The 13458-nt window shown below is 38.9% G+C and overlaps 1 protein-coding gene across 1 annotated transcript in view; it reads right to left on the reverse strand.

Moving 5' to 3' along the window:
• Positions 1-3401: 3401 nt before the first annotated feature.
• CPZ (carboxypeptidase Z) overlaps positions 3402-13458 on the reverse strand; it is a 36736-nt gene continuing 26679 nt past the window's right edge. Inside the window, exons 8-11 of the mRNA XM_063336043.1 lie at positions 10325-10460; positions 9116-9255; positions 5764-5863; positions 3402-3917 (exon numbers count right to left, since the gene is read on the reverse strand). Coding sequence (XP_063192113.1) covers positions 3562-3917; positions 5764-5863; positions 9116-9255; positions 10325-10460 — 732 coding nt within the window. The 3' untranslated portion in view covers positions 3402-3561. The remainder of the gene's footprint in view (positions 3918-5763; positions 5864-9115; positions 9256-10324; positions 10461-13458) is intronic.

Below are 13458 nucleotides of genomic sequence, written 5' to 3' on the forward strand. Positions count from 1 at the left end.
TATGTGGGTGGCCCTAGACTGGAACCTCACTTTGTTACAGGAGACGAAGATGTCAACAGCTGCAAACTTTTCTGCCTTTGTTTATTATTGTTATTTTTGATCTAAAATTTCTTTATGAATGGAACAAACAGATCCAAAGCTTCTCTGCTATACTGCATGCATACAATTTGTACTTTATCTCCTGATATTTTTTGTATGTGTTCTGGATTTTTTTCTGCGATGTGAATATAGAAGAAATTGTACATATGACATATCGTTACATATGAATTGTACCTATGAAACTGTACATAAGCAGACCTTTCTCTTTGCTCTCTATGCTTGTAATGTTAGTTAGATTTGCATGGTTTGACTTGTTGGCAAGATTCATTGCTGGCAGAGCGATGAGGTCTGGAGAGTTGGCAGGTCAGAACGTTTATTAATGGAATTGCTTTGCGTGGAAAAAGTTTGGCTCCATTGTAGAGAAGAATCCCTCTGAAATGAACATGGAGACTAGGAAATTAATTATTAAGGAAGATGTTACAAAAACATACGTCAATACCGTTCAATATGTGGTTGGAAGGTAATTGAAAAAAATTATGTAGACTCTGACTTAAAAGGAGAAGGAGTCTCATGAACACACACTGTAATTCCTGACGTCTGGCTGCTGAACCTGTCATGCTCCAAAGTAGCGCTGGAAAATGGCCAAGTCCAGTTTGTAAGGCATGGTTTAGGCATAATGGAGACTTACAGGGAACTTTGGTTGGTTTTCAGTTGTTTCCTATGTTACTTGTACTTCAGCTGTAGGAGGGTATGTTTTGCTAAAGCATTCCGATCCCTCTTTCTGTTCAGAAAATATTTAATATGCTCCTAACTTCATATTCCATTAAACCCACCACATGAGCATCTTCCAGAAAGGTGCATGAGAGAGCTCATCACGATGTTCATTTTTGCTCATTAATTACAGACCTACATACAATTGCTTAAATTTCACCATCATTTGAAATCCTTTTAACCATATTATAGTTGTGGGGTGGGTTAGTTTTGTGTGGTTTTTTTTTTTAACAAAACTTTCTGATGTTAAACGCACATTTCTTGATTGAAAGAAATATTGAAGAAGATTTATGTAACTCAGTTAAGGACACAAATTCAATGCTTTCTCTCCCAGATAAATGTAGAACTGAGTCTATATTAATTTGAAATAAGAATGGAAAGGTGGTACTAATTTTGGTTGTATTGCTTTGGTTGGGTTTTGACCAATTCCTTCCTTCCTTCCTTCCTCAAAGCACCAATAAAGATATCCTAAATCTAATCTAAACTCAAATGGATTTTTGAGAGCCACCCAGGCAATTCTGGCAGTCTTTTCCACCTCCAAGAAACTGAAAACTGAAGAGTTTATCTTATGAAAAAAGGAAGTAGTTCCAGAAGACTGGGGCATACCTTTTCCCAAGCCTCATAGTGGCTTCAATACACGTTAATACATCCCATCTATACAGGCTGTTGCATGTGAACTAGCAAAAGTCTGATCTTAACGTTCTCTCCTCTGGACACCTCTTCATGTGGATGAGGTAGAGAGACACAAGGAGGCCACTCTTGCTCCATTATACCCATTTCAAATTATTGGTATAGTAGTATAGAGTACTAGTTTTTCAAACTCTCTCAAGCATAACACATTTTCACAATCTTCCCAGAAAATCATCTTTCCCCGGCCTTGACTGCCATCTCCTATTTCAACTCAAGACTCAAGGAAAGAAGTGGATTTTCTGCACGGTCATTCTGTTTTGCATTTCAACTTGCCCAGGTGTACTATGATTACTTAACAAAACTCTAAATAGCCCTGTGAGAATCTAGGAAATACTTACAGAAAGCATTTTTCAAAGTGCGCAAGACATTATGTGCATAAAAAAAGCAGCTAATAGCTAGCAATTTTGCATATTGTTCTGATTTTTTTAGCTTTACCACTGTTTTCGCAGGATGGTGGCTTCAAAAAAATGACCACAGAAAGCAGCAGTAATACCTATTACTGGAAACAAAGCCTGGAGCTGCATCTCTTGCTTACTTATCTGACATATTTAGGATTCAGGGTTTCTTTAACTTGGCAAGCCTGGGCAAGGAACACTTATCCATGTGCATGCAGTACATTCACTCCCACATAATTACTTTTTGTTAATTTTATGAAACTGTTTTCTTTTATTTTTACAGAGTCTCCAGTCCTGCAGACGTTCAAACACATGAATAACAGACTCCTAACTTCAATCAGATTACAACTGGGAATAAGGTACTTAGGCATGTGCAGCATCTGGTTGCAGAATTAAGATCATTCATCTCTTGGGTCAGGCAATTATAGTATGAGATACATGCACATGGACTACAGGATTCATGCAAATGTGAGCTTCTTTACCTAAGATGAGCAAAAAGGTTTTTAGAAATCAGGGGGTAATCTAGACAGCCAGCACAGCTCCTGCAATAAGTATATCAGCTCCAAACAATCACCCTATTCACACACTGCAGCATCTAGGTGAGGAAATACTGTGAGTATATAGAGTTCCAGCCAGTTCCAGCCAAAAGGAAGTGTGGGCCTATGCGCTTCATCAAAATTAAGGACATTTTTTTGGATCCACCCCTAAAAAAAACGTTACATCTGATGTCTGAGAGAGGACAGCATCTTGCAAGACCGCCCTTCACCTAGCTTTACCCAACTATCTTGGAAAAAAGTTCATTATTTTCTTCATGTCTACAAATTCCGTTAACAACCACATGGACTCAAAAGAGTGCATGATGTTAAAACCTTAGTGTAATATGTCACATTTTAACCTAAATTCTGCAGGAATTATCTCATGTATTTTTCTACATCATAGGATGTGTGTGCTTCCAGCAGTAATTGTAAAGATTGGATATTATGACTCGTTGCAACAGAGTTTACTTTCCAAACATTTTTCTTGATTTGATGGGCCTACTCACGGTGCAAGAGATTTCAAAAGAGTGAGGCTGTGTGATGCTTATGAGCAGCTCTTCCAACTTATTCAGATGCAGATTTATTTCCAAATTCCTAATGATTTTATTTTTCTGTCTGAAGTCAATGCTTGTATCACATAATGGATTTTAAAAAATCTTTGTGAGCTGTGTTAGGAGACTTAATGAACTGAACTTAATGTGCTAAAATAATGTAAAAAGGGGAAAGAAAATAGTTTTCTGAATGTTTATGAAAGTTTTTTTCGGTGTATAGTCATTAATGTGTTAAGACATGTACAAAAATGCATTAAAGGATCAGGAATATTTTCCTGCAGGTACTTAGAACCTAATAAATAATGAATGTGATGATTAACTACATGGGCAGAAGTACAGAGCATTAGCAAGAAAAAAACTACATAAAACCTGGCCTTTGAATGGGTGTGCACCATTGTTTTTATTATATAAAACCACTTGGACATACTCAGTTGTGTGTGAAGAGAAAACAAAAGAAGTAAGCGCGCCTGAATTAACATTTCAAATGAAACAGATTTAAATATCGCCAAGAGCAGCGAGGGCGTCTGGAGTCGGGTGGAAGGGCAGCAGAGCCAGGTGAGCAGAGCACCATGACACCCTTCAGCGCTGCTTGAGCAGCCACAGGGGTTTGTGCAGGTCTAGAGAGCTGAAGTAAGACCACCACCAGGGCTTCTCCCTGCTCGGCGGTGACCCTCCTCGAGCCTCGGGCTGCCCGTGTTGGGCGTGAGGGTCAAAAAGTTCCAGCGGGTCATATGGGTCGTACATGTCTTCCATAGACCGGCGGAGGAGCTTGTTGGGCCAAGCCTCAACCGGTCGCAATACAAAGTCAACTCGCCCAGCCTGTTTCATCTTGGCAGGAAGGGTGACCCTCTTCATCACCCGGCTGTATCCCACCGCTTGGGCGCTGATTATGTATGTCCCCGGAGGCAAGAGTCGCCAGTAGTCTCCATCAGCAGCTTAGGAAAGGTAAAGGCACAACAAAACTGAGCTTAGATATACTCTTGCATCCTTTATAGTTAATGTACTCATATACACGTGCACACACAGACAGCACAAGCACTTAGGGAGCAGGTTTTGAAAGGAGCTCAGATTTTGATTCAGATTTTGAAAAAGCTTCACATGCAAACTCTTGAATGACAAAAAGAGACTCCTCCAAAATCTGACCTTTAGGAGCTAATGGAGTAAAATTCACCTACAAAATGTCAGTAACTGCTGTGCTTGTATCCCAGGGAAGGGAAGCTTTTCTTCATGATGCTTTCCCGGGGGTACAAGGAATAACTCCAAAGAAATCAAATGAATTTAAAACTATGTGAAACTTAAGAAAGTGAAAGCAGAATCCAGGCTGATATAGATAGATAGATAGATAGATAGATAGATAGATAGATAGATAGATAGATAGATAGATAGATAGATATACACACATATATATATTCCATGTTTAAGGAGCTAAGAAATCCCTGCTTTTATTATATTACATTGAACTACTTCGCAGACATTATAGCACGTAAGACTATGGAGTCAGAGCTGCAGCTGGTATAAATTGCCATTAGTGTAAAATGGGTGTAAATTTCCTCCAGCTGAAGGTTAGAGCCTGCAGGCAAAAGCAGGGAGTTTTAAAACAGAATATTTATTTTTCATTTTATATTCCCTTTATTTTGAATGGTAAGTTTCTCAACTCAGTAAATATTGCATTAATGCTATTTTCTCTGGGAATTTCTCAGTCTTTTTTAACACTGAAATTAAAAGACATTTTAATCATATGACATTCTTAACCCCACCTAACTCAAGAACAAATACTCCTTTTTCCTTCAATGTAAACACATTTTTTATTTAATTCTTAATTCTTTAAAGGTCCACTGCCAATGGAAAGCCATTGTCTGGGAAGAAGTTTGAAAAAGACCCTAATTCATGCCAGAGTCTCCCACCAGCCTCAAGAATCTGCATCATCTCCACTATTGTATCCCCTCTAATGTTAGTTTTTTTGAAGCTGGAAAGCATCCACTGCATTATAAACCATTCTGGCTTTCTGAATTGATTCAACAACTATCATTAGAGCAAAATGTTACCATTCATGCCTTCTATTTTGCACTCCTCTGGCCTGCCCTGTTCTCACTGAAATCAATAATAAAATGAGAGCATTGATCTCAGTGAGAGCCTAAAAGCTCAGAACTTTATGACTGTGAAAATTAACAGTTGCATATGCCTCGATGCATGTTTACCAGCTGGAGACAGGTATAAAGTGAACATAATTCAGCATTCCAGGGTTTTTTTTGCATTTGATATAACTATTGTCCAAAAATTGCATATATTTATGCTTTTCTAAATGAACAAGAAATGTTGCCCACCCTTCAGTCACTGCAGTTATTCCAGCTGTTAAAGTCAGTGTGGATCCTACTCTAATGTCTACATCTCACACTCACAATATTTCAACTAACTTATTCTACCAGGGCTCCAAGCCTCCACGTGCTGAGTTACAGCCCCTGAGCCAGGCTATTGCCATATTCCCCCAAAACATGAAACACAAAGATGGATTTCTGAATCTCATCAAAGACACATTGGCTTTGATGGACAGTAGACAGTTCCAGGTGGAAGTTTTTTTAGCAGCAAGGACTGCGTCATCCCAGAAACACGACAGACTCAACAGACATGTCTTCTCTCCTGTTATTCTAGAAACAAACCCACAGCTGAGCCTTCAGTTCTCCACTGAGGTGCCATTTCTATCAAATACGACAAGACTTTTGCAGGTTAAGCTCTCAGTGCTTTCACCCTGCCCCAGGAAAAAGCTCAAACTAAAAATATTACCTGTGGTGACATCATGCTGGATGCCCCTGACTGAAATACGTGCATTTTTTATTGGGTTGCCAAACTTATCAGACACGATTCCTTTTATCCCCCGATGAACCTGGCAAAGCAAAGCAAAGTTAGATGGGAGTCATGTATTACCGTACCACCTCCTCATCTTCTACAAGGAAACCCCTGTAAAGAGGAAACAACTTTCTAGAGGTTCAACCCATTATAGACGCTCTTGGGCGCTGATGCCCCTTCAAATCACATCCTCTGTTTTGGGAGCTCCAAGAGCACAGAGGGAAAAGGATAACTGAACAAGAGCTTTTTTGGGCTAAGTATGTGGCTCTGCATTGAGCGTCCCTTCTCTGCACAGATCACCGGCACCTTATGATCTGACCACAGTATTTAAAGACTGTTTCTGAATGTCTGCCCTAGATCCGGAACTAAAAAGAAATGAAAAGTTAAGGCTTTACAATACAATTTGATGCTCTATACACAATGAGAAGGCATCACTGGTCTTAAAAGTGAAGTTAATTTAGCACAAAGAAATGGCCCTTTAATCTATTCAAAGTGCAGCACTAAAAGATGTGTGAAATAAATCAGAATCAAGCACAATTATTAGCTTTCAGACAGTACCACCTACCAAAAAATATACTGCCATCCTGGCAGTAGAATCAATTCATGCAGGTTATACCAATAAACCAGGTCTTTAGTATTAGTTGAAATATATAGTTTTCATTTTCTTTCACTGCATCTAAAAGGGTCCAAAGCTGCTTAGAGATAATGAACCACAACTGAACAACTGTTCTGTGATAGACACACTATTACTAATTTAAAGTAGAGCAGAAGCATATGAATAAAATGATAGATACTTCTATATTAGTATTATTTAATGTACAATCTTTAACACATTATTTCTTAATAATTCTCAAATACACTGATGCACATTAATCGGTATATGATATTAAATATAATTATCAATTTTTTAATATTCTTATTTAATATCAGGGAACAGGAATAGGTGAGGGAATTCTTTTGCTACTTGGGACTCATCATCGCTCTTCTGCCTACACTTCACTGCATGTCAGAATGTCATGATAGCAGTGTGTGTAATATCCCTTTTCCATTCTCCACAAGCACAGAACCCAGCTGCTTGCGCTGATGAGAAGCAAACGTGCTTGGTGACAAACTAAAGGGCGATGTGAATTCTGTCATACAAGGAGGTGCACAAACAGATCATTACATTTAAAGTTCAGTAAAAGAAAACAGGAAAAAATACAAGTATTTAAACATTAAACCTCTTAAGGTTCTTTTTTTGCAACATCCTGAAATGAAAACATTTTTTATTGGAAATTCTATATGACCATTTTAAATGAAAAGTAATGCCATTTTGATTTTTCCTCTAAACTCCTATCATCAACTTGAGCTGTTCTTTACTTCACTTCCCCCCACCCTTCTTTCTCTTCCTCTCATTTTCCCCTCCCCACTATCCTTTGTCACAAAATAAGAATAGAAATAAAGTACAAAGCATCAAAACAATGGAAAAAAATACATTTGCTTTTCTGTTGGAATATAGAGATGCTAAAAATAAACATGAAAATATCCAACTTTACAATAATTCTTAATACAAATCTGGAAAAAAAAAGTCTAGTCTAGCGACAGCAGTTTTTTATTTAAGGTGAGACTGGTTGTCACTGTTCTTGCTGTTAAATAGCTGTTCCGTACTGAGTGGAGCTATTCACTGGAGGGTTTAGGGACGACTCAGTATAAGGACTTGAAAACTGTCCCTTAAAAACTATTATGATGAAGCACTGCAATTTGCTTTTCAGCATGGACTTGAGGATTTATCATATGGATAGTGGGTAAATCTGGTCAGAAGAGTCATTTCAGACCCAAATTTAATTTACAATGTAGACATACTCAAAGCCATATGACCTCATCCAACTTCAGTAATAATTTTGCAATTACAACATGACGGGATAGAAATGTCAAAATTGAAATGTCTTTAACCTTGTTGATTTGTTTTGCTATAGTAAATATACTGGTTTTGTTTTTGCCTCAAGTCTGTGCCACATAAGTTTGGGAGAGTGTTTTGATACCAATTCTGATGTGGAGAAGAGATTGGCGTTTATGAAAATGAATTCTACTTCTGCGTGTTAAGCCAAGTAGATTTGTACACACACCAAACAGCCTGGTATATATCAGAATAAGAAAAGTTTGAATTGGTTATGGCAGACTTAATCCTTATCGGGAGTAATTCAGTCATCCTTATCTACAAAGTTGTTTTGCTTACTGTCCTGCATTTACTCAAAAAGCTTTTCCAACATAGACTTCTACAGTATCTCACACTATAAAAATCTTTACATCTTGAAGACTTCAACTGCAATATATATGGATTTAACCCAGCTCCATTTGGATTCACTAAAACTCATTTTCATCAGACAGCTGTAAAATGAAATGAGTTTGGTGGTCTGTACTGTAGACTTTATTGAATGATAATACTTACCACAAGTAGCAAGAGGTTGCTTAGAAAGGCCATAAAAACACTCCTAACAATTTTAAATTACTGCGTAATCTATCAAAATAAGGCATGACAGAAAGCTAATCTACTAATGGCTGAGTGAAAGATGAGCAACTTCTGCTTCTGTGTTCACTTACTTATTGTCAGGGAGGTATTTGTTTTTCTGAGCTTAAACTTATTATTAAAAATGACTTTTAAATGGCATGTTTTAATGCTCACAGACCTACAGTTGTTCCTTTAGAAGATCAGGCTTCAGATGTTTTTTAACTACTTTGACCATCAAATCAAGCTGAAAAGTGAGGAAACAGCATTTCTAGCAAGATACTTAGAATGTCCCCATTTCAGCTGAATCTAAATCTTCTGCTGCTGTAGGGTTTGTGCCACAAAAATGGAATATGGAAAGGAAGAAGTTCCAAGAAACTCTCTGGAAAGCAGAGCTTGTTGGTCTATTCTTCAAGAGAAAGGCTGATCTCAAAAGTCTTTTCCAACCTAAATGATTCTATGAGTCTATGATTCAATTTTTTTCTGAATATGCAGCTTTTCTCCAGCATTAAATTTTGGGCTGTTGATTTATAATGTTGCACAAATTATTTACAAACAATTCCCTTTTTCACTGTTTTCAAGGCCTTTACAGTCCTCAATCTACATCCTTCCTGCAATACAGGCAAAATATTATGTGTGTGTCCTGCTGGACAAACTGAGGCATCGAGGCCCCTTGTGGAGTTTGATGGTTGATTTGGTGCCATCTCGACAACTAACTGGGGAAACAGTAAAGAAATTAATATTGACAAAGAATGAAGAAAAAACACTGTAAGCACACAAAGATCTGTAAAAGCAGAGCTGTACCATTTCCATGTAATTCAGAAGGGCGTCTCTGTTTTCATGCCAGATTGTAAACAGTTCTTCCTCCAAAGGAAACTTTTCGCATCCTACCTCCACAGTAACTTCAAAGCAATTTGTATGAAGATAATTAAAATCTGCCATACCTATAGGTTTAAAAAGAAGAGATCATGAACAAGCCATTTAAACCTTAACTGGAGCTTTGCTGTTGCAGTCAGCTGAATGCAGTCCCTGTGGGGATGGATTAACATATTGTAAAGAGCGTGCACGGCCAATACATAAAAAGTATTCAACAAATTCAGAATTCTACAACTCGTTCCAACTACGAATTAACTAATGACAATGACACTTCTTTCAGGCAAAAAAGCATCATTTAAAATTATTGTTCACCTGACCAAGAAGCAGCGATAGAGAGATAAGGATTGGTTAATCATGGTAATTGGATAATCGGCTGTATCAGAGGTGATTGCCAAGGGTCACCAGCAAAGAAATGACCTTTTGCCATTAGTATGTTCAAAACTGTTTCTGTACAAAAGACATTGGATATAATTTTCAGAAGAATGTGAGCCAAAGATACTCAAACCTAATTCTCACTCATGCCCCAGAGCTTTCTAGATGCCTAGTTTCAACATAATTATTTGGGGATCCAGCTGAGTCCTGTTTGATCACACAACTAAAGCACTGATGAAAATTTTATGAACACTGATATTTCATCCACGCCAGTATTTCAGGAATCCTGAAGAAAACTAAATACTATGATCGGGGAAATCAAATTAGCAACCTAAGCACAAATGAATGGGATGTTTGTCTCTGTTGTAGTTTTCCCTGAAAAAGAGTTTGTTTGAACTGCACTTGCATAGTCTGCGGGATGGACTCAAACTCATGCACTAAGGAATGAGAGCATAGCATTAAGCATTTAGTTCTACATTTCAGATTTTAAAACTAGAAGGATTTTATGTGCAATAACAAATTTGACCCTTGTACAACTTGTTAACTTTTCTCAGGTCATATCAGGGCTGAATGTGTCCCATGGCATCCGAATATAAATTTTACCAACATGCATTTTGTTACTTAAATCCCTCACAAGTTACTTTTTGCAGGGGTCTGACCTAACGCAAACTGAAACGAATAAAAATGTTTCTTTCAAACCCTTGTGTCTCATAAAGGTCATATAGAGGTTTTACCTCACTTGATATGATGGTAAAGTGGTTTTACCTCCAGTGAAGCTGTACCACTCAGCACCATTTATAATACCTCCGCGTTTTACAAAATTTCCACCGCATCGAAGTTCAGATCGGTCCGAGATGACTGGATGTGCATCTGCATAGGCTTTAGCCAGCATTTTAAACATCTGTAATGAAAGAGTTTGAAATACATTTGCTTTTACAAACTGTAAACACTGTCATTGCTGCTAGTAGCTAGTGGTGTTGTGAGCCCAGACAATGACCCCTCTTGAATCCTCGAGGCTGATGGAGGATGCACCTCCGTGCAAGGATATTCTGCCAGGAAGTTTTCACTTGTCTTCTTCTCCAAGGCCCTTCTCTTCAATCCAATATATTTAGCCAGAGATAACATTAAATATCAGTGGATTTTGTGATACTTGGCTTCAACCTATCATCTGGGGCAGAAGCAGAGGGCTTGTTTGGTTGTACTTCAAGTCCCAGGTTTGAAAGCTGAAATTAGCTCTCCCCATTGTGTTTTAGCTTATGCTATTTTTACCCTTTCAAAAATACCTACAGCAGCCTCAGCCCAACCAGATCTTTGCATTGGCTGCTGCAGTTTAAAATAGACAGTGTCGATTTGCTTTGCACTCATCACTCACACAGGACAACCTGCCAATTTGATCTCAATGACAGTTGCTTCTTTATGGGGCAGAAACCATTCCTAAAAAGTGAAGGATAGGATGTGGTGATGGTGGATGTCACCACTGATTTCCTAAGAGTGTTGATACTGATGAAGAGCAGAAGAGTCACCACTCAGAAAGGAAAAGTGACAGGTAGATGTAGTGAAGACAGAAGAAAAAGCAGTGATCTGCAGAAATCACTTCTTTGAATCGGGTTGCTGCCATTTTTCTCCAATGTTTATTCCAACTTTGTACAGAAATACCCCCTCTCCCTTTTGTTTATTTGATCCTTATCTAGAACAGCTATAGTTTCAGATTTCAACCTTGAAATGTCAGCAATTATCAGATGCTACTTGATCCTACTCTTGAATTTCGTTGCATATTACTTAAGACAACACGTGCAAGAAGTTGCGTGGCTAAAATCCCGTTTTTAGAAGTGATCCTAAAACTTCGTCCTTGATGTTGTCACCAAGGATAAAGACCAAAATGACCAAGCACACAACTTTGATCTAATATTTACAAATGTTTCTAATAATCACAAAGCTGAGCCAATTATGGGATCAGGTAGCTGACCATGTAAAGGTGGAAAGAGAGTGTTATCTAAGTGTAAAGACAAATTACCAAAATACTTCCAATAAGCAGGTACTGAAAATCCTGACTTAATATAAAATGCTTTTGCATCTCCCTTGAGTTTCTATATGTCTAAGTATTGCTCAGCACGGACAGTTAAGTCTCCTTCAAAGTTCTGCTGGAAAGAAATGCACTGTCAATAGTCTTTAATTTCTACAGAAATTTGGGTCCCAGTTCTGAACCTTCTATGAAAGATATTTGCTAATAATTTACAAGGTGCCTATGTGACTTCTGACTATGTTCCTCGCCTTGCCCAAAGACATCTGCAGATGTTTTATTTCCCGTGACCAAGACTTTCTTCTCTTGTTTCTCATCAAGAAGCATAAGGCTTTTGCCTGGCCACTAGTGCACGTGAATGAATATGGGTGGTAGTGAGAAGAGAATGTGAGAAATCCAAAATCAAGTGAATTTGATTTAAAAAAAAAAAAAGTTAAACCTTTTTAATAAAAAACATTAAAATGTGCTCGGATAGCAATACATTTTTTATCACATAGCAGATAATGTGTGACTAGTCATGGACCTCAAAAAAAACTTAGACATTTAAGTGTAATGCAGGTGGAACAAAAAGGGAAAAAACACAGAGGAACCCTTGTGACTTCGGAAGTGTCATGCTTCATTTGGTGAAACGAGGTCAGTGCTGTTACCTTGGCCAGCACTTGTACCCCACTGACTGTCACAGGTTGGGTTTTTCGGGAGGGAAGGGAGTGTTTCCATTCACCCAAGGGAGTGAATTTGACTTGGTGTGCACCTTTCTGCTCCAGTGAGCACAGGCATCAGTGCTACTTCTTGTGCAACACAAAGCAACAGGAGCCTGCAAAAAACATCCATCACCCCAAAAGCCAAAAAAATGGAAAAGTTCTGGATTAGGTGGGCTGAAACAGATGCAAGAATGTGAGTGTAAGGACATGGTCTCAGCAGGTACCAGCCCAGGCTGTGATGCAGGATAAAGAGGTTTGAAATCCGCTGTGTCTCAGAGCAGGTGCCAGCAGGATCCTTGGGCTACCACACAAAAAACATGAGGGACACAGGGAGGTGGTAGCACCCAGGCAACCTGGTCAGGGCAACCTGGTTTGAATATACTTCGCAGAATTTGACTTTTTAATCTCTGGCCATCATCTGCACTGCAGCATTTCACCCTGGGCTTGCACCAAGGGTGCAAACTTGCCTTGTTTCCCCTTCCATGGCAAACTTGACAGGTCAGAACAAGGGTTATGGCTAATGTATGGCAGCTAAAACAAGCTGCTATATTTCAGGATGCAGATTCCCCAGCAGCAGCAGCTGCAGATGACATTACTTAAATGCAGGTCACTTCACAGGTACAGGTTTTATAACTTTCTGGGCAAAATTTAAAGTGATACTGGTAGTGTTGTTAAGGTTGCTGTGCTGATTCATTTGAAAAATTGATATTAATTGAGGACATCCCCAGCCCTCCCTTGTATGTTTGAAACTTCCAAGTCTGTAGCTATCTTCCCAGGCTTTGCAGCTGTTGACTATGCAGAAGCCACTGGTGTGAGGTCCTCTGTCGAACACTGTCGCAAATCAGGGATGCCAGTAGGGCTTGCCCAGCTGTGAACTGCATCGGAATGGAGTACTTTGTACGTGTGACTGCATCATTTCACTCAAAACTCACGTGCTGTCCCCGAGTGGAGATGATGGAGGGACTGCTGTCCTTCCAGCCCACAGGTGAACTGCTTGATAAGGCACACTTGGCCATATTCTCCACCATTCCTCCACCACCTACATGTAAATCAGGCTAGCCCTGGCCCAGGCGATAAGATATAAGTGCACAGATTTATGATTTCCTCTAATCCTCACCAAGAGCTTCTGTAGGTTTCATTACTACCCACCAGACATTTCTTACGTGGGCTTTTTACTG

The sequence above is a fragment of the Chroicocephalus ridibundus genome, chromosome 5, assembly GCF_963924245.1.
Source record: "Chroicocephalus ridibundus chromosome 5, bChrRid1.1, whole genome shotgun sequence".
NCBI classification, from domain to species: Eukaryota; Metazoa; Chordata; class Aves; order Charadriiformes; family Laridae; genus Chroicocephalus; species Chroicocephalus ridibundus.